General features: G+C 49.3%; 9 protein-coding genes across 9 annotated transcripts; 4 read left to right on the top strand and 5 right to left on the bottom strand.

Annotated features, from left to right (window-relative positions):
• Positions 1-180: 180 nt before the first annotated feature.
• On the bottom strand, positions 181-1,299 carry F9C07_2235391 (uncharacterized protein; the record flags this gene model as incomplete). Its single annotated transcript, XM_041286924.2, has 3 exons — positions 181-999; positions 1,093-1,214; positions 1,284-1,299. 3 exons carry the CDS (start codon positions 1,297-1,299, stop codon positions 181-183), a joined length of 957 nt encoding a protein of 318 aa, XP_041149440.2.
• A 2,203-nt stretch (positions 1,300-3,502) lies between these two features.
• Positions 3,503-5,920, top strand: F9C07_8230 (uncharacterized protein; the record flags this gene model as incomplete). Its single annotated transcript, XM_041286923.1, has 1 exon — positions 3,503-5,920. One exon carries the CDS (start codon positions 3,503-3,505, stop codon positions 5,918-5,920), a length of 2,418 nt encoding a protein of 805 aa, XP_041149439.1.
• A 336-nt stretch (positions 5,921-6,256) lies between these two features.
• On the bottom strand, positions 6,257-8,404 carry F9C07_8231 (putative flavin-binding monooxygenase; the record flags this gene model as incomplete). Its single annotated transcript, XM_041294141.1, has 5 exons — positions 6,257-6,409; positions 6,518-6,971; positions 7,030-7,565; positions 7,629-7,735; positions 7,795-8,404. The coding sequence occupies 5 exons, from the start codon at positions 8,402-8,404 to the stop codon at positions 6,257-6,259; spliced, it is 1,860 nt and encodes a 619-aa protein (XP_041149438.1).
• A 1,107-nt stretch (positions 8,405-9,511) lies between these two features.
• F9C07_2285981 (putative cytosolic Cu/Zn superoxide dismutase) lies at positions 9,512-10,474 on the top strand. The gene is made up of 2 exons (XM_041294146.2): positions 9,512-9,887; positions 9,946-10,474. The coding sequence occupies exons 1-2, from the start codon at positions 9,653-9,655 to the stop codon at positions 10,305-10,307; spliced, it is 597 nt and encodes a 198-aa protein (XP_041149437.1). The 5' UTR covers positions 9,512-9,652; the 3' UTR covers positions 10,308-10,474.
• Positions 10,475-10,923: 449 nt separating this feature from the next.
• F9C07_8233 (putative quinate pathway repressor protein QutR) lies at positions 10,924-13,754 on the bottom strand (the record flags this gene model as incomplete). The annotated part of the gene is made up of 2 exons (XM_041294140.1): positions 10,924-11,178; positions 11,256-13,754. The coding sequence occupies 2 exons, from the start codon at positions 13,752-13,754 to the stop codon at positions 10,924-10,926; spliced, it is 2,754 nt and encodes a 917-aa protein (XP_041149436.1).
• Positions 13,755-14,702: 948 nt separating this feature from the next.
• Positions 14,703-17,949, top strand: F9C07_1742737 (quinic acid utilization activator). The gene is made up of 2 exons (XM_041294139.2): positions 14,703-17,519; positions 17,573-17,949. Exons 1-2 carry the CDS (start codon positions 14,896-14,898, stop codon positions 17,745-17,747), a joined length of 2,799 nt encoding a protein of 932 aa, XP_041149435.2. The 5' UTR covers positions 14,703-14,895; the 3' UTR covers positions 17,748-17,949.
• A 202-nt stretch (positions 17,950-18,151) lies between these two features.
• F9C07_8235 (catabolic 3-dehydroquinase 1) lies at positions 18,152-18,613 on the bottom strand (the record flags this gene model as incomplete). The annotated part of the gene is made up of 1 exon (XM_041286922.1): positions 18,152-18,613. One exon carries the CDS (start codon positions 18,611-18,613, stop codon positions 18,152-18,154), a length of 462 nt encoding a protein of 153 aa, XP_041149434.1.
• Positions 18,614-19,658: 1,045 nt separating this feature from the next.
• On the top strand, positions 19,659-21,317 carry F9C07_2285984 (inositol monophosphatase). Its single transcript, XM_041294138.2, has 6 exons — positions 19,659-20,077; positions 20,141-20,192; positions 20,247-20,335; positions 20,386-20,824; positions 20,895-21,026; positions 21,081-21,317. Exons 1-6 carry the CDS (start codon positions 19,897-19,899, stop codon positions 21,187-21,189), a joined length of 1,002 nt encoding a protein of 333 aa, XP_041149433.1. The 5' UTR covers positions 19,659-19,896; the 3' UTR covers positions 21,190-21,317.
• F9C07_2285985 (shikimate 5-dehydrogenase) lies at positions 21,318-22,656 on the bottom strand. Its single transcript, XM_041286921.2, has one exon. The coding sequence runs from the start codon at positions 22,413-22,415 to the stop codon at positions 21,366-21,368; it is 1,050 nt and encodes a 349-aa protein (XP_041149432.1). The 5' UTR covers positions 22,416-22,656; the 3' UTR covers positions 21,318-21,365.
• Between the last annotated feature and the right edge of the window lie 296 nt (positions 22,657-22,952).

Raw genomic sequence — 22,952 nt, forward strand, 5'->3', positions numbered from 1 at the left:
TCCAGCTGCATCTGTCTAGTTCTGATCTCTGTCAATCAATGAGTCTCGACAGGACCGATCCCTGTTTACCTACACCTCCAATGCTCGTCAAACAAACATTGCAAACGTTTACACGCACGTGAAAGTCTTCGTGATCGTTGCAATCATTCTTATAGGTCCATCTCTCCAAATAAGTATACGCTACTCCGGTGAATATTCAGGCAATGCTTCCCCTCGCACCCACCATGCCGCAGCGCGGATGATCTCCACTACACACCTCCGTTCTTCTTCGTTCCTCGGAGCATAGATCATGACAAACCCAGACGGCACAGAGCGCCTCAACCACCACCAGTCCTCTCGAGCAATCGGATGCCTCTGCCCCCAACCTTTCTCCAGAACAAGCCGTATATCCGCCGGGTGTAGTGTCAGATGCAAGCTTCCATCAAATTGATGCGCATGACAGACCTCCCCGTTACAGGTGAGCCGCTTCCGTTGCTGCTCCTGCTCTTGACGTGTCAATGCACCCGGACCAAGCCTACAGAAGATCCCTGTACTATGTTTTTCGAAACATGAGGTTCCTGTGTATAGTACGGAAGGGTGAGCATTGACGAGGCTCTGCATTTCCTTCGTCAGCGCTGCGTACATTTCTGCACTCGCCTTCTGGGTCATTTGTCGATGCGGTACGATACCGACTACTTGTGGACGTGGCCCGAAGCGGTCTGGGAGGTTGCGGCTTTTGAGATAGCCTTCTTGGGGGAGGAGAGTGCTTGGGAGGGAGGGAGGTGCGAGGGGGTTTCGGACGGCGAAGGGCCGCAGGATGCAGATCTTGAGGTACCCTGCTGGGGTTGAGGGGGCTCCGCCAGGGCCTAGGGCTAGGTAGGCATGGTAGTCTTTTCGGATGTGATGGGCTAAGAAGATAGTTGGGAAGAGGAGGAGTGGGAGGAGGATGTCCAGAGGGAGGGTGAATTTGGCTGTGGTTTCCACTGGGGTTGGAATTGCTAGGGGGGAGAAACCATTTGCCTGGAGATCTTAGTTTTGGTTTTTGGTATTCACCAGGAGAGGCCATATACACTTGGGGGGGAGGTGGTGTATGTCGCAGGGATTGGTACATACCATGTTTGCTTTGGCTGTGTATCCTGGTCGTTGGGTGAGCAGTAGTTGTACTGGGGATCGACGATGCGGTGTAGCAGTCAAGTAGAACAACTGACCCTGAACTCGACAGCTGGTTTTCCCTTCTGCGTATGTGTTCGTTGTTCAGGTCACACGTGCCACGACTTTGTTTCTAAATAAATCAACAGTCGGACCAACCATGCCAGCCATGATCTTCCCAAGGATATCGGTCAAGCATGAAACGTGGACTCCCCTTATATACCGTTCTACTATAGAGTTCAAACTTGAGCGACTTTGGAGCTCTTCGAAAGGAACGACAATTTGTATCCAATAGTATTCCGTCAGACTGATGTCAGCAGGATTGGTGCTAACCACATGACCGATAAACGGTATCTTAATTGAAGGAACATGACTCGTCCAGCAAGTTAATAAAGATGGTCATTGTCGAGACTTGTTCAAGCTACTGTGGGGACTGAGCGAGATGTGGGCCCCTCTTGACGGCGTCATAGAGTAAGTACGGAGTAAAAAAAGTACCACTCCTAGCGCATGGCCGGAAATGGTAAGCGACCTTCAAGTTTCCTCCCCATTTGAAGGCCAGTGACTCTTTCTAATGATACCATATCATTGTTTGAAAGACGGCGATCCCTTCTTTTCGTTATTGCCGTGAATGCCTTGCGGACCTATTTCTCCCTTTCAGCGACACCTTTCACGGTTCAACTTTTATTGATCATTAGGCGCCCTACTACGTTGGATACGAGGCAACTCAGCGGCACGTTTTCCCCTACTGGGCTTGACGAACCTCAAGCCTCGATATTGACCGACAAGCCAGGCTTAGCTTTGACCCCGCCTGTGACATTTGGGCGAGGCTCATAGGGTGTGAATACGCGTCCTTGTCGAGCATGGTAATTCCATTAGAATAAGACCTTGCGGCTTGGTCGACCTATAGGCAGCTGACAATGCTCGCTTTCAATGATATTTACTTTAATGATTGGGTGATAGGCGATCAGACGTTTGATGCCCTGGAGTTTATTAGCAGGTCATGTTGGGAATCGTGACGGCGGCCGTCCTGGCTATAAGCCGGACAAGTAACGACACTCGACTTGAGCTGATGCGCTTGTGGATATTCGGGATATCCGCTCGATTCTGTTGTAACACTACGTTGGCTGGAATGCCAGGGTTGGTGACATGATTCTATTTTTGTCATACCGCAACCCTTCCAAGAGACCAGGGAAGCATCAATACCGCGACCCCGACTCTGAAGACGTTTGGCTATTGTTCTTGGTTACACATTTCCTTCGCCCGAAGTTACTACCGGGCGGATGGTCATCTTGTCTGCAAGAATGTACTCCTTCCGTGCCCGAGTCTTTGGCCGGTCTTGTCATGAATATAACTTCGTGTCTAACGGTAGGTATAGTAAGTAGAACTAACCATAAATGTCGTCGAAGCAAAATATCAACCGATGTTTTTACTGTTTTCTTGTCAAGGTCTGAGTGTAGAGAAATTGCAGTGCGGAATGAGAGATTTCCACCGTTGTGATCTCATTTCTCTTCCTAATCTAGCAGCTGTTGAAGAGATGTTGACAGAAAGGGATCGACAAGAGAATTTCAAGGTTCCTTCTCTTTGTTCGACCTTTCCAAAAGTAAAGTTATTGTTGAAAAGGGTTAAGTTTCCTCCTGTTTAGGACCCCTTGCTAATCCGGATTTGGGCAACGGGGCAAACGCCTTCCGGAAGCAGGAACAGAAGGGATACTAAACCAAAAGCTATTTCCATCTGTCGATAAAGAGGGGACTGTCGGTTCACCTGACCTGCCGTTATATAGACCTTTCTTCATCCTTGCAGCCTTTCATACCCCATGATTCTACTTACGTTACTACCTGACTCGATTCCTCCTTCCAATCGGTTCGCATCTGCCAAGCCGGTCGGGCCCGCATTAGCGTGCGTAAGCGTGGGATATCCCTTGGGCAACGCCGATTGGATTGCAATACCTAGTTGCTGGGGGTCGTTGTTTTGTTTTTTCTATGTCTTGTTCGCTTGGTCGTGAATACCAACTTGATGCAAATCAATTGATATCCATCGACTTTTTGTCACCGCCGACGGTCGAACTGCCAGGACTCTTCCATTCCTTCCCCGCATCCCGTTGCGCCAAACATTGAACTCCACCGATCGATGCGCAAAACAGTGTCGCATACTGATCACTAGGTTTCAATCACAGAGGTATGTACCTGTGGCAGGAGCCTAAATTGTCCCTTCTTCATGCTTCTCTCAAGGCTTATTCTCTATGAATAGATCAACCTAGGGAATATACTCTCTCCCATTCCAGTGAGACGTCAACGCCGTCCCACACTGACGATTCTACCTACCGCACGGTGACGTATTCAGCATTCCATCCGATGTCCACCGAACCCTCTCAATCATGACGGGTAAGACGAGGAGGCATGCCTCCGCGTACAACAGCCGAGACGCGGTGGTAGATGTCGAGAAACAGCCCTTCCGGCAGAAACACCATCGACGACATAGTCATAGCTCTTTCGACTCAGATAGTGGCGACGACTCTGTTACCTCCTCCGCCGCTTCCTATCAACCCATGCTTGACGGTCCGGCACGCCGCCGGCCGCGGCCCGTGACGGGGTTCTATCGTGTACCCAATCGGATAATGAGACGACTTTGCTTTGGGTTGCTCGTCGCGCTCGTACTCTTCATCCTCACCCTATTTCGATTCACAATCCGATCTTCCGTTACACAGGTCCCCCTCGAGATCCCAAAGACCACGCCAAAACCGCCCCAGTGGGAGAGTTTCCCTTTTCTAAAGAGGTATCATGGTGGGCTGCGGTCCCTGGTGCCGCGTAAAGGTCAGGTACCTGAATACCCGGGTGACAACCCAGATGTGATGGGATTGGGAGGCGATGCCGAAGCGAATGCAACAAATCTCCAAGCTCGAGATGAGGCTCTGCCTGTTTTAAGTTCAGTTTTCGATCCTTACCCCAATTACACCTCGCCGGCATACATTGCAAAATACGGCGAGAAACGGGAATGCTTCTTGGACGTAAGAGAAACAATGCGCATTCCTCTGGTTCACCACTACCCTGGTGTACCTCGTGGATTTCCAGAAGCCGTCATGGGCTCAAACGAAGTGATAGGTATTCAGGATGATGTCTGCTTTGACCGCTTTGGCCGCTTGGCCCCCTATGGACTGGGATATAGTGTCAGGAAAGGTGGCATTGGTGCTGGCTTGGAGGGCCATAGAGAGGGTGCAGAGCATGTTTGGGATGAATTCCCACCAGTGGACTTTCGTAAAGTCGACTGGGCTGCTGCTCAGAATCGATGCCTGGTAGCAAATGGTCATCGCTTCAAAGACCTCCCACAGCCGCGTTCGAACCGCTTCCTGTCCATGCCTATCGGTGTTCGAGATTTGAGCAACAAACCTCTTGAAGCTGATCCTGTCGAACCTGAGCAGCCTCAAGCGGGGACCGGGCGTTTGCCTCGAACCGCGGTTATCATACGCACCTGGCATGACTTTCATTATACTCCCGAGGATATATTGTATCTGCGATCGTTGATCTCCGAACTCTCTCTGCTTTCCGGTGGCGAGTACACGATTCACTTTTTAGTGCATGTAAAGGATGAGAATCTCCAAATCTGGTCTGATGATGAGACGTATGAGCGGGTGCTAAAGGATGCCCTGCCAGAAGAATTCCGTGGCATGGGTACTCTTTGGTCGGAGCGACAGATGTCCCTTCTGTACCCCGGACTGGAAGAAACATGGACCCGGGGGCTCCCCATTCATGGCGTATACCGTAGCAGCCACATGCCCACTCAGTACTTTGCGCAGCAGCATCCGGAATATGATTACTATTGGAACTGGGAGATGGATGCGCGCTACACCGGTCACTGGTACCACCTCTTCGACAAGGTTTCCAGCTGGGCGCGGGCGCAGCCACGGAAGGAGTTATGGGAGAGGAACGCTCGCTTTTATGTCCCCGATGTCCATGGAACCTGGGAGGATTTCAAACATATGGTACGGGTGCAGACTGAGATTGGCACCAACAGCCCTAACAACTTGTGGAGTGCGCCCCGTCCCGGGCAGGACCAGTCTCCGGGGGATAAAGCTCGCCTCCATCAGCAGGGAGATAAAGCTATCTGGGGTCCGGAGCGGCCCGATGAACGCGATATCCTTGAAGTTGAGGGAGAAGGGATCCCACCGACCACGATGGACAAGGATCGGTACGATTGGGGCGTCGATGAGGAGGCGGACTTGATCGTTTTCAACCCTCTCTACGACCCCGAAGGAACAAGCTGGCTCCTCCGCGACGACGTGACAGGATACAACAAGGAAAACAGCATGCCTCCACGTCGTGCGGCTATTATCACTGCGTCCAGACTTTCGCGCAAACTGCTGCACACCATGCACCAGGAGATGATCCACAAACGCCACAGTATGTTTTCCGAGATGTGGCCCGCCACCACCGCCTTGCACCACGGGTTCAAGGCAGTCTATGTGCCCCATTCAGTCTACATTGACCGCAGATGGCCGACTAAATACCTCGAGTCCGTGTTTAATGCAGGCCGCAACGGCGCATCGGGCGGTGCCAGAACATCTGTCTTTGGAGACCGCGAGCACAACTTCAGGGGCACCACATGGTTCTACTCAGCCGGCTTCTCGCCGAACCTCTGGAGACGCTGGCTGGGCTACAAGGTCGACAACGACGGTGGCGAGCTAGCTGAACTAGCCGGTGAAGGCAGAATGTGTCTTCCCCCTATGCTTCTCCATCCTGTCAAGGACGTGGAAATGATCATCGACGACGGTGCCAACGAAGTCGACCCACCTTTGTGATTGCACTTCGGCTTTGGTTTCTTTAATGATTCAAGATTAGATATATGTGGCTTATTTTTTCAACGATCTTCTTATGTATATGTGTGACGTACCTGGTTTTGTGGGCGAAAAGGGGCGTTTGATTGCTTAGGTATTGATCTATACCTGTATATGAATGAACTTGCATGGAATGGTTTTGAAGATTGAGACTTGAATCCGTACCTTAGGACCTAGATTTAGATGTGTGTCTTTTTCAATATAGATGCGAACTGATCTGTGTTCCATATAAAATAGAAGTCATATCCCATTACTCTATCGTATCTCTTAATATCTAGGTCTACATCTAGGCCATACCCTCTACAATTTCGGCTGAGTCTGATCCTGTCCCTGGGAGACTAAACCTGCTTCTATAGCCTTGATCTGCAGAGCCAGGAATTTAGAATAGATACGGCATAGAGCTAGGTTTCCTCCATGGAACCAGAAGCCCGGGTGACCGGAGGGTCGCCACATCTGTATTACTGTTAGTATTGCAAGTTGTGCTGACAATATGCTTACTGAGTGTATGGTAGGGTAGAGGAAAGGGTAAACCGTAAGCGTAAGATGAGCAAGAGAACGTACCGCATTAACCTCTCCTTCCTCATCAAGATCCCAAACATCCTTGCACCGGTCTGCGACTGTATCACCTAGAATCTTGCGGACGGTGGTCCGCATGTTATCGTATCCGGTAGCAAGGACGACTATGTCTGCTTCAAGAGAGCTGCCGTCTTCCAGGATCAGACTATGCTCATTGAAGCCAGTGATTCCCTTGGGACTACGCTTGACCTTGATCTTGCCGTCGGCAATGAGCGGACTACATCCGACGTCAATGTAGTAACCTCCGCCTCGAGTCATGTATGCGCGGGAGATGCCGGCGCCGTCTACGCCGAAGTCGAGCTCAAAACCTGCTTTTTGGAGGCCCTCCAAGATGTCTCTTTCCGCAGCGTATGCCCTCTTTGTGAAGTGAACGGCGAGCGCGAATTGAACTGGGTATGGGAGGCTTTCTGACATGATGTCGGCTTCTTCTGTTGGTGGTCTTTTACAATTTACTATGTTAGTGTAATAACCTTTATAGCTTTTAAGGAGATCCGTACCCGTTGTCTTCGTGCAGGCCCTCGTGCATCATAAAGACACCCTTCTCTGCTGTGATGACATACGTTCCACTTCTTTGGAGCATTGTTACTTGTGCACCGTTCTCGTAGAAGTTCTGAGCAATGTCGTGTCCGCTGTTCCCAGTACCTACGACGACAACTTTCTTTCCTCTAACGTCATGCTTGGATGCATCGTCGTGTTGGCTACCGTGGTATACTTGCCCCTTGAACTGGGGTTGTCCTGGGAAAGTCGGAACCTTTGGTTCACCGGAGTGACCGGTGCACCAGATGAGATGGCGTGGATGGAGGGTTCGCTCGGACCCATCACCTCGGGTTACAACCACTGACCATTGTGCTTTTGCGTCATCATATACCGCAGATTTGATACTGGTCTGGAGCCACACGTTCAGCTCCATGATGCTAGCATATGCTTCGAACCAGTCGCCAAGCTTATCTTTTGGGGTGAATTGCGGCCAGTTTTTTGGGAAAGGAAGGTACGCCATGTGAGTAAATTCTGCCGGATCGTGGGTTACTAGAGTCTGGAGTAACGTCTTATTAGCAGGGTTCTTGGACTACGGAGCAGTACCGAAACCAGGGCTTACCCTGTAGCGCTTTCTCCAGTTGTCGCCGATCCTCTCATTCCGGTCGACTATCAGGCAGGAAACACCGAGGGATTGAAGTCGGGCACCCATATTAAGACCAGCTTGACCTATAGCATAATATCAGCTATATCCATACTAAATGCCAGGCAGAGATTAATAAACACACCAGCGCCCACAACAAGTGTAGTAGGCTCCTCATCCATGAACTCGAGCTGTCTCTGGCGTCTTTCTAGCCAATTCCCTTGACTAAGACCTCCCGGCATTGTTTCGATAGTTCCTTCTGGTCTTTTTGATCCAAGAGGCTCCTCGAAGTCTTTAAACTCTTGTAACGAAGTGTAGATTGAGTAGGCTTTCCATGCTCCGGCGTCGTTCTGAGTGAGACGAAGAACGCCGGTTCCGCGTCCGACACGGGTCTCAAAAAAGAACATGGAAGATATCCAGCTTAGGCCTTCCACTGGCCTGTCGAATGTGGGCTGAAACTTGCCCTCATGTTGCAGACGGAAGGCCGAAAGTTGAGATCGTGGTTGATTCTGGCGAAGGTAGTCTTCAATGTTGTTGCAATTCTGAATCGTACGAAGGTCCCAAGCCAAGGCTAGCATGTCTCTCCACCAGGACTCTTGGTGAAAGAGCTCTGGGAGCTGCGAAAAGTCTCCACGGTTAAGGAGAACATCTAGATTCGCGATCCACTGTTGGGCAATTGCACGGGGTTCTAGGGATCTAGTCCTCGAAGGTGTCACGGGGAGCTTGATAACGTAATGATTTTGAGCAAGAGACATTGTGAAACTAGAATCGGCTCCACAACCGCAAACTCTCCGCTCTGGTCAACGAAAGATAATTTGGGTTAAGGTCGTATAAATGTCTGATAGAATTGTGTTCTTCGACGCGACTCTGGCAGAAGCCTGGCCAGAAGGTCCTCTTTATACAGCATCGCTGCGGGATTCGAGGGAAACTGGACCGAGATAGGGCGATCTGCGCTGTCTCTGAGGGGGATTTGCATAGCTGGAGCGAAGTCCGATAGAATCATAGAACCCAAGTCGGCAGAAGTCCGTAAAGACGATAAGATGTGGGGTATGAAGAACTTCCCCGGAACAAAGGGAGCCGAGAGGGCTAATGGTAGGTTTGCCGAGAGTGGTGCAGGAGGTAGAAAAGCTGAATCATTCGCACTTTGAAAATCGCATGAATTCCCCCTTTCAGTAGTTCTTGACTGGTGTTTCCTTACGTATCTTTGCCTGCCAGATTAGGTGACTGTAACCGCTTTCAAGGTTTCTACTTGTCGAAGCCCCTGGAGTGGGGGCCTCAGTACATGGCAAAGAATGATTGAGCGTTATTGATGTGCTAATGCAAGCCACAAAGAGATGGCAAGCCCGGCATTGTCTGGTTCGTCCCGTTATTTTCGTTGATTGTTCGTTGGTTTCGTGAGAGGGTAATAATGCTGACAGCCTGACAGCAGTTAAATTGCATAAGGAACCATTGACAACGAGGGACCCAAAGGATGGAAATCGAACCAACAACGGGAGTCACCTGTTAGCCAGTCACCTGTTCGGACAGGTGACTGGCAGGTGACTGCTGATGCTCAACTCCTTCATTAAATGAAATTGTCTTGGAAAGGAGACGTCCTTGTGTAACGAAATGAAATGGTCTTAATAAAAACAATGCACTGCGGAATGGGTTGGCCCTTCCTCCCATGACCAATTGCAAAGGAATGACAGAGATTTGAGAATGAACTACGGATGAGGTGTCTGAGGAAAGAGCCTTCCTTGGTTGCTTGATGGCAACACGAGCGCTCTTACGTTACGCTGTTAGCCGCTCAAAGAGGCACAGCCCTGTCCTATATAAGATTCAGATCGGCTGGGGCGCCGTCTCGTATCCCGCACATTGTTTGTTACACTCATTTGCCTAATAATAGCAACACTTCATCTCTTCCCATAGCCTCTTGACAAACTCCAGCTTGTTATATATTAAATAGCTCTATCCGCTTCTCCGAAGAAATAGACGCAATACGCCTTTGTCACATTTCGAACAAAATGTTGACCAAATCCCTCTTCGCAGGCGCAGCCCTAGGCCTTTCCCTTTCATCGGCAGTTGCCCACGAGGCCCCTGTCGTCGAAGGCAACGAGCCCCAAACCGTGTACGAAGCTGTTCTCCAGGACAAAGACAACACCACTGTTCGAGGAACGTTCACTACCCATGGTGCTGAGGATGGAATTGGGATTCAATTTCGTGTCGCTCTTACTGGAGTTCCAAAAGATACATTTTTAAGTTCGTGCATACTGGCTGTGGACTGACTAACAATAAGACTTACGCGTGTCAAACGTAGACTATCACATTCACGACAACCCGGTGCCGAAAGATGGCAACTGCTATGCCACCGGTGGACACCTGGATCCTTACAAGCGCGGTGACCAGCCTCCTTGCAATACAACCGTACCTCAGACATGTCAAGTCGGCGACATAAGCGGAAAACATGGACCTGTCTGGACTGCCGATGGCAACTTCGAAGTCTTGTACAGGGACTTCTTCCTTTCGAATGTGGAAGACACTATCGCCTTTTTCGGTAACCGCTCGGTCGTTGTCCATCTGCCTGATAACAAAAGGATCAACTGTGGTAACTTCCACCTGGTGTCCGATGGGGAGGAGAAGAAGAAGAAGGAAGAGGCGAAGGAAGACCAGGGTTGTTGATAAGACGTGCCTTTCTTGCTAATCATACGTCTAGCTTTGATTCTAGTTGGGTATCTCGGTCTCAGCTATGGATGATTGCTTGTCAGATCGCTTTACGGTTTAACTTCTCCTGTGTTGTCGGTAAAACCAAGTCTAATAATAGTGATAATTCATTGGAATTTCGGATTTGTCCTTTTCCATTTCTGTTTTCAAGTTGTTACCTATATACAATTGCGAGGCTTTGTTGCCTAAAAAATTCCTAATAGCGTTTCTAAGGATGTCTTAGGCCTCCCAAGCACGAGTCCAGCGGACTAACATCCTGGAACATGACATCCCTCGCTCCACACAGAGTGGCGGTAGATGTTGCTGGATGGAAAGCCTTATGCCCTTTTCAAAGGACGTACTTTTGCGCAGCTGCATTTTGGATAAGAGCTTGCCCTTTTCAAGGTTGTCGCAAGAACCCTAATCAGTTTTCAACTTTGTTCTACAGGAACAATAGAAACTGACCGCAACCGGAGGCGGCTGCCGACGGAATGTAGCCGGTAACATGGCCGTTTCGTAACTTAGGCGTGCGGCGCTGTCTAGTCCCCACAGCCCTAGTAATCTGACATCAGGACCGGGTTTAACCAGTATGGTCTCAGGTAGGCTGTCCATCCAAGCTTTCAAGCCTGCTTTGAATTGCATTCTGGTCATCTTGTCCCTCTTCTGCCTTATATTCTTGGAGTACAATAGTCCGCATTAGACGCCGAGGGGCGCGACGCCCCGTGAAGAGCTCGAATTGGGCGAATCCTTGCTCTGGAAGGACATCAAGGCCGTCCAACGCAACCCAACCGCGGTGAGAAAGAGCTCGCATTTGCTTTACCAACGGGGTATCGAGGGGCTTATAAGCCAGCTAAATGACGGTCAACAGTCTATCCAGGCAGACCTGCAAATATCTTAACAATGGATTTAAATAAGGAAATTGCTTACCTCGACCACAACTCCCCCGGTAGGGCTTCCAAGCCACTGAGAGGGTATCCTAAAGTTGGGGGCTGGCTGACCCCCGATGCTGTGTGCTGGTATGCATGAACATATCACGGTTGGGGGGTTGTAGTTAGCAGGCCAAGTATCTTGTAGTGAGCGTAGAACATGAACGGTCGAGTGAGTCGTTGGCGCGTTGTTGCTATGCGTAGGGAGGTTTTGTCGGTTGTAATGGTATGCTAGCTTCTCGGCACTGGCAAAGGTACGGTTCCATACGAATATGTTCTGCACACCCAAGTGGATCATAGAGTATACGGCAGCACGAGCCATACCACCTGAACCAATGACTAGGCCAGTAGATGACGGACGAATTGCGTTGGCAGGTGAAAGTCCCCGTCGAAGGCAATTGCAGATGCCAATCCAATCAGTGTTGTCTCCATGTAAGCCTTTTATCGGCCCTGCCCGGCTTTTCTCCAAATATAAGGAGGACCCTTTGGAAACAAGAGCGGAATCCTCTAGATCCCGGATTGGTATCAGTGTATTAACGGCCCCTATTGCCCGGGCATGAGGGGACATTGAATGAAGGAGCGGGATAGCTTCTGTCTTGTAAGGCAGACTGACACTGGTTCCACCAAAGTTCGGGTTTGCTACCAACTCGTTCAGGCCTCGCAGAGATGGTGATTGGTGGAGACTATATACGTGTGGCATCCCACATGCCTTATACGCCGCATTGTGCATAGCTGGAGACAAACTGTAAGTTACATTGGCACCGAAAACGAAGAACTGCATCGGGTCCAGAGCGAAGGAAGCATAGAGTGCTTCTTGTGCCTCACGTAACGTGAGGCAAGGCAGGTTCTTCGTTTGGGTTTCAGGCAGCAGGGCTTCATTAATCACGGGGGTCAATATCGGGTTAAAACAGCAAGACAGCCGACCCAACGAGCCTGAATTGTAAGCTATAAGCGGCAACTGCGGGCCAGGGAGAGCTTGGATACGATGACGGAAGCGTTGGACAGCGTGGTTATCGTCCATTGATGATGCCGGCTGTGTCAATCGAACTATATCGCATCCGAGTCGTTTGGCGCGTTCGTACAGCTCTAGGTAGACAGGACCGTCCCAGCCTTGCTCAACATATTGGACAGAAGCAAAATGCCCAATGACTTTGCTTGACCCCTTTGCAGCGATGATTTGCGATAAAACACCGTCATCATAAGACAGGTCAACCGTTATGAAGTCAGGAGCCAATCGTAAACCATGGTGCATCAGATTCAAATAGGCGGTACTCGAACAGTGCAACGGCTCGTTATGCGGTGATGCTGAGCCAACCAGGCCTACATCGCTTTCAACATGGTATATCAGAGGGACAACAATGTTGCGCCGAATGGTAGCCATAGTTTGGCTAATCCTATCCGCAAGGGTCGACTCGAGCCCTAAACGGGAGGAAGGGCCTTCTGTGACATCGATCTTTAGCTCGAAGGCATCTGCAGTCGATTCCAAATCCTCAATATTGAGATCCCTGGTGAAAAGAGTGGAAATAGGTACAGATACAGCGTAAGTAAAGACCCGCGTTTCGACAGGTTGCGTAGAGAGTGGGAACGATGCATGTTGGTTACTCAGGTCGGTAGCATTCCCAGTAGCGAAAGCAATGAAACGAACAAAATCACGTTGCAACCGTTTAAGAGTCAGAAATGGCGTGAATGTTTGAGAGCGTTGATCTACTTCAAGCTCAAGTTGTGAATGATGCTGGCCGTTTTTCCCTAAAGTGAGATCTCCATGGCCGGTTTCCGAGACATTGAAGAACTCAAGGTTTGAACACGCGCGATAGATAGGACCGGAAAGCTCAAGAAAACGGCGAACTTTATCCGTATCCCATGCTTGTAGATATGCTTGAATACTTTCCGGATCTCGAATGATATGGATGACAGGATGCGTCTTTGCATATTCCCTGAGGAGCATTTGCCCACTTCGCTCCATAGAACCTGGCCCGCAAGCGATGACCCACCCTTCTTTATGTTCCGATAGCATATTTTCCATAACTCTCGCTTCCTGTTGACGATACTCGGTAATTCCACGTTCCTTCTTGAAAGAGGCACGTGAACGCCCTGTTACTTGCTGGAAATAGCGATCGGCATCAATTAAACGTCTTCCGGAAGTTGCTGCCAGGATGACCGCAAGACTGGATTTGCCAGTGCCACGAATTCCAACTAGCACTATGGAAACGTTTGGTGCGAATTTCCTCTGTACCTGGAAGGGCCCGTCGAAGGATACAGGTGACGCCCTACTGGAGTTCAGCTCACGCGAAGACGACTCTCTAGTAGCCTCTGCGGGCTCTGCCAGAGGGTAGGCGGTGATGATCGGGTACCCGACATCTTTTCCAGAATTCAGTTCCGATGACAGATGTGAACTGGGGGTAGCACTTGGGTAGCGACCACTGTATGATAGTCTATTCCTTTCCTCAAGCCCTTCGATTTCGGATAATTTACGCTTTGGTGGTCTCACGAGTATAGACATATTGTCACACCGAAGAAGTAGCGTCTATGTCTTCGGCGAGGAGGAGCATTCCTGGATTATGCGCGGCGTGGGTAACGAGATGGAGACATTGAACAAGGAATAGATGCTCGTCTGATGGCGAAATGTTAAAACCAGGTACTCGGTAAAAGAATTCACTGTCAAAAGCTAGAATGACCGGGTGACGGCATGAGTGAGTCTGCCAGGGTTTAACGCGGCGTTGGGCGACTGCCTCCCGACCAAGAAAAATCAATCAATGTACGATGGTGGTTGTGGAGGTGGAGGAAGAGCTAAGGGGACCTAATCGTGGGGAAGCGACAAAGTTGGCTTAGGGAGCCTTAGGGCCTCGGAGATTTGGATCCGTTGGAGGTTGCGGACAAATGCTCAGCCGTCAAAATTACCGCAACAGGATTTTATATTACCGTATTGCCTAGAACCATTCCAGGTGGCAATTACCCCGCGGGGATTAACCCACTCGGGCGGCATTTCCGAAAAAGCAGTAGTGAGATACGAATTATTACCGAGTCTTACGACCTGGTATGATAACATGGGCTTCTCTCATGCACGCATTGACTTGCGACTTCGGCATTCTTTTATATCAATTAATAGAAGATTTTCCGCGCTGGAAAAAGTGAGATGGGCGCTTACTGGGTCCTATTCGCTAAGTTTATTTAGCGATCATGACTCGAAAGTCCAAGTGGAGAAGGTTAGATTACTAGTGCTGTGGTCCCCAGTGTTTTCAATCCGTTTACTTTGATTCGGGGCAGGGCCATCGCCTGCTCCGTACTCTGTATTGACACTAAGCGCGGGTAAGCAATAGGGCCGCTTTCCCCAACTTCTACCGGCATACACTCGTTTTTCCTTTCTCCGCTTTTTCATTCTGTCCATATCTCAATTTTTGCTATCACCACCAAATTCGGATTGGTTACGCACAGATTCTAGTTCTAGTTGGACTAAGTGATCTAGCCTCGTTTGACAGCACGGGCTAGCTCATATTCCTTTTGTTCCCATTGCCCTGTGTGGTGGGGTGAATTGGAGCTCAATTTCTGCAAAGTCATCTGCCGGCAAATGATACATCTCGGTTGCAACATCTGACGATGGACATGCGTCCAGAACAATCTAGTGTACTGCTATTTAGACGATCATGAGCAGCGACATGCGCCAAGCCTCCGGCAGCAGCAAAGCTAAACGACGACTGATTGACGCCGACGACGATAACAGACCGAATACTGCTGCAGATGAGCATGCCTCTAACCCTAAGAGACAGCGGGTATCGCGCGCCTGCGACAGCTGTCGGTCAAAAAAAGATAAATGCGATGGGGTCCAACCAGTGTGTTCAACCTGTGCTTCACTGTCCAGGCCCTGCACATACAAGGCTAATCCCAAAAAGAGGGGCTTACCAACCGGCTATATTCGCACACTCGAATTGCTATGGGGTCTCGTGTTCTGCAAAATAAAGGGCAGTGAGGATGTGGTCCGCGCGTTGTTGAAGGCAGCCAATATGCCAAGTCATTTGTCTACGATGGGCAAAGAGGCTGAGGGATCCGACACACTTCTCTTCTCGTGGAAGAATAGTGCCGTCCTTAGAGATGTTGAGAGGATGCTGAGCTTGTTAGAGCAGCCGGAGGACGAGCAAGATAAAGAGCTACGAGCACCTGGAGACAATGATTCTCCTCAAGACGCTGAAGGCAGCAGTGTGCTCTCTTCCGATACCCTCGAGTGGTATATACCTGAAGGCCTAGGTGATGGAAGGGAGAGTTCGTTGGCTGCAGGGCCGTCACCCATCAAAACACCTACAATTGGAGCAACCGCCAAAAGCCATCTGACACGCAATACGCGAGACTCCGGCACCCAAACACCCTCCCCGAATGACGCGACGGAAGATCCTAGAATACTAGTCACTCATCCACCATCGCTGTCTCAGTCCATCCTTCATTCATCTGATAGTATTTCGAAATACCCGCCTCGCCTCCCCTCTAATACTTGGGCATTGATTGACATATACTTTACATATACACAGTGTTGGTTTCCAATACTCGAAAAACATGATATCCTTCGCACTGCATTTCGTCACTCTGAGGATGACATCCCCGTTCCGGCTACGTCTGCTGGCTCTGGCAATCATGCGGCACTATGGGCAGTTCTAGCTCTTGCATCTATCCAGGAGGCCTCGATTACCGCAACCCGTCAACTGCCGCAAGCTCCGAGCGACCGGCCAAATCCTAAACAGCTGTACGCAACAGCCAAAAGTCTAATTCCTGGAGAAGAAGGTGCCTATGATATTGGTCATGTCCAAGCATTGCTGATCTTGTCACTTATCAAACTTGGTCAACAAGAGTGGGCAGCTGCATGGGTGCTTGTAGGACAGGCCGTTCGCATTTCACAGTGTCTGAGACTGGATCGCCCTCCCAGCACCCAATCGATTAATGGAGATGGGTTAAAGAGCTCGGGGCGAGCGAAACATGTGTTTTTAGGCTGCTTTGTGCTTGAGACTATAGTTGCGATGCAAACTGACCAAACCCCGTCATTGCGCAAGAGTGACCTGATGAAGATTGGCCCAATTAATGAAGATGGTCTGGAAGAATGGCATCCTTGGGAAGATCAAACTGGCCTTCGTCCGGTCGGGTTATCACGAGGCAATTTCCATCGCGGGCCGCTCCATGCATTGAGTACTTTTAACCGACTTGTCTCGTTGATATGCATTCTGAACGACCTGTGCTGTTTCAAGCAATCTATGACTAGCTCTGCCTCACAGCTAGATGTGCTGGAACGCCAACTACAAATCTATATCTCGGCTCTTCCTAAAAGTTATCGTGTTGATGTGCAAGCGAACTCAGCGAAGCCAGCTTCACCTCACATCTTTGGACTCGAGATGATGTATGAAGGCGTCGTTGCTACTCTGAGTTTGCAGTTCGCAGTCCAGAAAAACGACACCAACGTACAAGAGGCGGTACACAAGGGGCGCGCCACAGAAAGCTCAAAAAAATTACTATTATTACTTCAAACGTATATGGAGACTTACAGTCTCTCTGCCACTTTCCCTACCTTTGGTATGGTTCTCTCGCTTAGCGCGCCCCAAGAGGCCGAAACACGCAATTCGCCTTTATTGTTTGATCTTGACTCTGGCTTAAAGCAGAAATTGCGATCCTTTACCTCACATCTCGCGACTGTGTGGCTTGTCCAAGAGAAGGCCACGTCGGGTGTACGTATGACAATGACGCCAAGTGTGCCATCGATGTCCGCAACCCAGCGACCACGAAGCCTGACTAATCCAACCTCGGCTGATCAGAATTCTTTCCACCTTTCTGAGATACCAATCCCGGGTAATGCAACAAGGAGAGCTGGGGCAATAGACAGTACACACCTAGACATTAGTGCAGCTGATCCACTTCTTTCGAACTCCTGGATGCGAACGGCATCAAATGCCGAGGACAATGCAGCATTGTCTTTACCAACACCTGCCTCATCGGTGAATATTAACCGGGGAGTAACGGAAACGTTACAGCAAGCCTCTCAACCGAGGGAGCCTACTTCTCATAGGCAGCACGCTTCAATATCTTCATCCACAAGGCCGATAAACGGAGCGGCTTCGTTACCAGACCTGAATTCGTTCCAGCCTTTACAATATCAAACTCCATACAGTGAACAGAATACTAATATTGGGTCCTTTCTTGACATGGACGGATACGGGTCTCTCCACCGACCGCGGATCGCCCCCGATCTTGATGCATTATTTGATGAGTTAGCATCGTTGGATGGTACCGAAAAGTGAGTAGCCCTGATACTCGTTGTAGTTGCAAAATCGCTGACGTGGACTGCAGCGCGGATAATCAGCCAGAGTTCATGCAAAACTTAGGATTTGTTCCAGACGCGGGAATTCCGGAACTATATTCATATTCGAGTCAAGTAGAGCCTTTTCTCCTGGCCCAAACACAGCAATTGCCAATGCCCGACCCTCCGGGGGGTGCTACCACAGGAGTCTCAACTGGTAATTGAACCACAAACTTAATGTTGGATAGTACCAGGTGAATCCCAGGACAAACTCAGAAGGTTTTGACACCTTGGGTGTTCTGGCTTGTTCATCTGTTAGATATGCCCCACTGGTGGCATTTGATTCAAAGCACCATCTCATGGGCTGGTCCTTGTAGTGCGATAGCTACCCAGCAAAGGGCTATGAAGAGTTTATGCATAGCGTTTTACCCTTACTTCTAATTCTTCGATTGTATATATTAAGGCGTATATAATTTGCGATTGGTGCATGGTGACAGAAATGAATGGACGACCTAACCGATGTTCGCATTGAGCAACCTTTGCAATGGAACATCTACACATTATACTTTACATCAACACTTATCAAGCGGAGAACCTTTTTTTTTCTATGAAGCTTCTGTAACTGACACTCAAAGTGCGGCCTTCTCCTCCCTCGACTTGAAATTCACAGCCACATGTTCCACTGCAACCTTATAGCCATATACTCCCAACCCAACAATAATTCCGGCTGCTTTGTCGCTGAAATAGCTGTGATGCCTCCATGGCTCCCTCGCATGGACGTTACTCACATGTAGCTCGATAAAAGGAATATCCACTCCCACCAAGGCGTCCCGAATAGCGACCGAAGTATGTGTGTATGCGCCAGGGTTGATAACGATTCCGTCAACATTACCCCGAGCAGCTTGGATGCGATCAACGATTGCGCCTTCGTGATTGGACTGATAGGTTTCCAAAGTAGCTCCTAATGAAGCAGCGTGGGCTTTGCTTGAGGCTTCGACATCTGCGAGAGTGGTTGAGCCGTAGATATGAGGTTCACGAGTACCCAGGAGGTTAAGGTTGGGGCCGTTAATGAGGAGGATTGATTTTCCCATTTTGAGTTATCGGTATATGAGGGCTTGGAGGGTGGATTTTGTTATTCGTGATAGTTTGAATTTTCGAACGAGGAAGTGTGTATCTAGGATGTGGAGTAAAGCAGGAATAGAAATAGGTTGTGTAATTTTGTTTGAGGAACTGTTTCTAGTTTCACTATTATATTCTCATACTCATCTTATCGCATGGGTAAAACATCTGCATTTAAATTTACTAAGCATTACGGAGTAGCCAAAACCCCTCAGTGATATAGGGGAAAGAATTTCCCTAGGTAGGTATGAACGGTATTCTCTCATAAATTGGCTGCATAATGAAACCTAAACCCATACCCGTAATTTATTAACTGAGTATACTGGTAATTACATCGAAAGTGGCAGCCAGAAAAACTTTGGTGGGGAAGCAACCAGGGTTCTCCGCATTGGACTAAAGAAAACTCCGGTAAGATGGGGAGAACACTTTCCCGGCATGCCGAACACCCGCGAGAAGCCGGCGCATATGCTATGCTCTGTTGTGCACAATTGATGAAGACTGTGTTGAGATATAAACAAAGGTATCTCACGGGCTTGGTTGTTATATTCCCCAGAAAGCTCGGATACTTCTATTTAGACAAAGACTATGGCCGTATTCAATTGTATGCATGTAATTGTTGATTTCCGGGATACCTACAAGTACTGTGCGTGGCCGTTCACATAGGGCTGGAAGCATACCACACTCCCTCCGAACAGATATATACGCTCAGTTTCTTAATGAAAGGTTGTAAGACATTCTATATCAGATTCATGCATCTCGAACGATCATCGATATGTAGCTACTCGCCCATAGCGTGCACTACGAGTCCACTACTGAACTAAAGTTTAGTAGACGTTGAAGATCCCACTTCCATTGTCCATAAATTGGCCCGGGCACTAGATGATATCTTTTAAACAAAATAGATATCGAACTTATGCTCAAGACCATAGCCAATCAGTGCATCCTCGCTTGCTTACTAGGTAGGTTTTCTTGGTAGGTTCATGCATGTACCCCATCTAGATAGCCACCCACGTGAGGAGTCAAGCAATGTGGAGCCCGTCGATAGTCAATTTTATCGGTTACTCACGGTCGCTGGAGATAACCTGCACTCATAAACCTCGACTGGTCCATGAGGAGTCTGTCATCTTGAATATTCTACGTCGTCCATGTTTCAAGAGTACATGCTCAAGAGAACACAACCAAACCAGAAGCTTGAAGCACAGCCCTCACGATAGCCATTTGAAAACCTTGCACTTATCGTTATCGACCCCGCACGATGACGGTCATGCAGTTCGACCAGGAGCAACTGGACGAAATCTACGCTTTTGCGGTAGACCTCGGTCGTAAAGCAGGCCAGCTCTTACTGGAGAGCATTGAAAAGCGAATCGCGGGTGAGGGAAGCCAGTCGGTGGAAGAAAAAGAAAACGCAGTGGATATTGTGACTCAGACGGATGAAGGTAGCTCTATTGCGCTCTTATCATGATAACAGCATTTCAAGCGATCTGACGATGTTTGTACAGATGTGGAAGTATTTATCAAGACCGCAATCAACGAGAAATACCCTACTCACAAGTCAGCTAGCCTTCCCAGTCATTACTAGATAAAACCACTGACAGGCAATCAAAGGTTCCTTGGGGAAGAGACATATGCCAAAGGACAGTCTCGAGACTATCTCATAGACGAACAGCCAACATGGTGTATTGATCCGTTAGATGGTAAATATCGCGCTTCATATTGAAATTCTCTCCCTGACCATAAGCTCTAGGGACGGTTAACTTCACTCATATTTTCCCCATGTTTTGTGTCTCCATCGGTTTTATTGTCAACCACAAACCCGTCATTGGTGTCATCTATGCTCCTTTCCAAGACCAACTTTTCTCATCATGTATCAACCGAGGCGCCTGGCTCAATGAAAAGCGCCGTCTTCCGCTTATCCACAAGCCGTCTATCCCACCAATGCCCCCTAATGCACCCAGCAAATGTGTCTTCTCCTGTGAATGGGGAAAGGATCGCCGTGATATTCCCGATGGCAACATGCACCGCAAAATTGAGAGCTTCGTAAACATGGCCGCTGAGATTGGAGGGAGGAATGGAAAGGGAGGAATGGTCCATGGTGTCCGGAGTCTGGGGAGTGCGACGTTGGATTTGGCGTATACTGCGATGGGATCGTTTGATATCTGGTGGGAGGGTGGCTGTTGGGAATGGTGAGTCCCCGTCTCCTGCATTTTGCAATGACCTCTTTTGTCTTGTGTAGTATCAGTCTGACTGGCCTAGGGACGTTGCTGCTGGAATTGCGATTCTCCTTGAAGCGGGTGGCCTGGTCACAACTGCTAATCCACCAGCGGATCCTGAAACTGCCCCGATTGAGGACGTGCGACTGGGCAGTCGCTTGTACTTGGCTATTAGGTAGGATATCCTGCGAGGACTTGAGTAGTAACTGATGGCTAACTTTAATTCAAGACCTGCAGGACCGTCGGCAACCGAGACCGGCCGACAGACACAGGAGAGAACAGTGAGGGAGGTATGGAAGCGTGTACGGCAGCTCGAATACACACGGCCTGGTGCTTAACTCTTTCCTCGAGCTTTGTAAATCTCCTGGCTTTCCTAGGGATCATATAGACGACCGGACCTTATAGAAGGACTCGTTTTTGTTCATAACGACATATCTAATTTTATCACATATGCTATGCTCTAGGGTATGCTATATACAAGAATCATGTATAGAAAATGTAATAAGAAAGAAAATCAAAGATTAGACTTGGACGACCTTTCAGCCAGCGACTGCGCCACCATATCCTTGACCTTCTCCACCACACCAGGAACAGCAACCACATCCTGACCAGTCCAGAGACGGGCCTGTTCCAAGCCTTGCCAGATCAATGCCTCTGAACCCAAGATAACCCTCCAGCCACTCGTCGAAGCGAGCTCTGCAATTTCCGTCCAGGGAACGGGGTGATAGCACATCTCCAGAATTACGCCCTTGAACTCATCAGAGGAAGGTGCCTCACCCAGGAAAGCCTGGAGCACCTGTCGGGCGTTGATTTCCTCAGGGGTCTTCGGTGGGTAGTTGGGAATACCCGAGACAATGGCCACGGGCGCCTCAAGAGAGGCTGCCACGGCGGGATCAGTGACATGAATGAGGGGAGCTTGTGTCGAAGTAGGGTTCCGTTCCTTGTCTTCGTTCAGAATAGTTGCGACTTCCGACGCGTCGCGGTTCACAATGTAGATCTTGCTAGCACCGAGCCATTTGCGTAGTACGTAAATCGCAGAGCGAGCCGTGCCGCCTCCACCGACGATCAAGGCAGGCTTGTTCTGGAATATTTCCGCGGATGGGGAGTTCTGCAGCAAGGCTTCCCGGATGCCAATGCAGTCGGTGTTTGTGCCGACATAGGAGCGGCTACCGTCTTGTTCCTCGCGTAAGAAGATGGTGTTACAGGCTCCAGCTTGTCTTGCGTCCTCGGTGAGGTCGTCCAGGTGAGGCATGATGGCTACCTTGTGTGGCATGGTGACAGAGGAGCCGACGAACTTGGGGTTGGCTTTGATGGCGGCTAAGTATTTATCGATTGGAGGTGACAGAGTGTATGGGGGAGGGTAAGTCGCAGATGTGCCATAGACGCTGGATAGAGGAATCTGGGCCCAGTTCAAACCCAGTGTGCTGTAGACGGTCTTATGGAGTGGTGGGGAGAGGGAGTTCAGCAAAGGATGGCCATAGAGATATGCAACACCATCCAGTTCAGCTGGACAGGTAATAGGCTCCTCAGGCCGAGTATCGTTCACAATCTGTGGTGCTGCCATTGTGACGGAAGGTGAAACTGACGGTATAGTCGATCGTCGGAAAGAGATAGATTGGGTATCTGGCAGTATATAAAATGATGTACAGCAAGAGAGGAAGGAAGACAAGTATGCCACCAGTTCGTTTAACTAATACGAAAATTGTTAGTTCATTTTTCATCCGACGAGAATGAAAGCCAATGGTCGTTTGAGGATTCCACAACTCAAGCAAGGCGGCGGAGAAACGTTTAAGAATTTAGTTGGGCCCGTGACTGTTCCGAGATAAATTTAACCCAGCGGAACTTCTCCGTCAGTAGTCGTCGTTCCCCTCCTCCGAGATCGCACTCCACTTGCTCTGTATTTTGCTCCACAAGGTGTCAAGATACTTCCACTACGGCTCATCTAGACGAGATATACCGCCTGTCCCATCGTTGCTACAACACGCATCGTGATCGAGATGCTTTGTCTTGGTGCAACGTATGCAGCCAACCGCCACTGAAGATGGATATCCTTGGTATGCCCAGAAGCCGTCCAACTTTAACCTAATTCTAACTTTCTGCA

This window comes from Aspergillus flavus, chromosome 6, assembly GCF_009017415.1.
Source record: "Aspergillus flavus chromosome 6, complete sequence".
NCBI lineage: Eukaryota > Fungi > Ascomycota > Eurotiomycetes > Eurotiales > Aspergillaceae > Aspergillus > Aspergillus flavus.

What these genes read in the sequence shown, in the direction of transcription:
- F9C07_2285984 (XM_041294138.2), top strand. Translation starts at nt 19,897, where the DNA reads ATGACGGTCATGCAGTTCGACCAGGAGCAACTGGACGAAATCTACGCT. An exon ending in GAGAAATACCCTACTCACAA is followed by an intron (nt 20,193 to 20,246) that starts GTCAGCTAGCCT and finishes AGGCAATCAAAG; the next exon opens with GTTCCTTGGGGAAGAGACAT. An exon ending in GAGGGTGGCTGTTGGGAATG is followed by an intron (nt 20,825 to 20,894) that starts GTGAGTCCCCGT and finishes TGACTGGCCTAG; the next exon opens with GGACGTTGCTGCTGGAATTG.
- F9C07_1742737 (XM_041294139.2), top strand. Translation starts at nt 14,896, where the DNA reads ATGAGCAGCGACATGCGCCAAGCCTCCGGCAGCAGCAAAGCTAAACGA. An exon ending in TCGTTGGATGGTACCGAAAA is followed by an intron (nt 17,520 to 17,572) that starts GTGAGTAGCCCT and finishes CGTGGACTGCAG; the next exon opens with CGCGGATAATCAGCCAGAGT.
- F9C07_2285985 (XM_041286921.2), bottom strand. Translation starts at nt 22,415, where the DNA reads ATGGCAGCACCACAGATTGTGAACGATACTCGGCCTGAGGAGCCTATT.
- F9C07_2285981 (XM_041294146.2), top strand. Translation starts at nt 9,653, where the DNA reads ATGTTGACCAAATCCCTCTTCGCAGGCGCAGCCCTAGGCCTTTCCCTT. An exon ending in TCCAAAAGATACATTTTTAA is followed by an intron (nt 9,888 to 9,945) that starts GTTCGTGCATAC and finishes TGTCAAACGTAG; the next exon opens with ACTATCACATTCACGACAAC.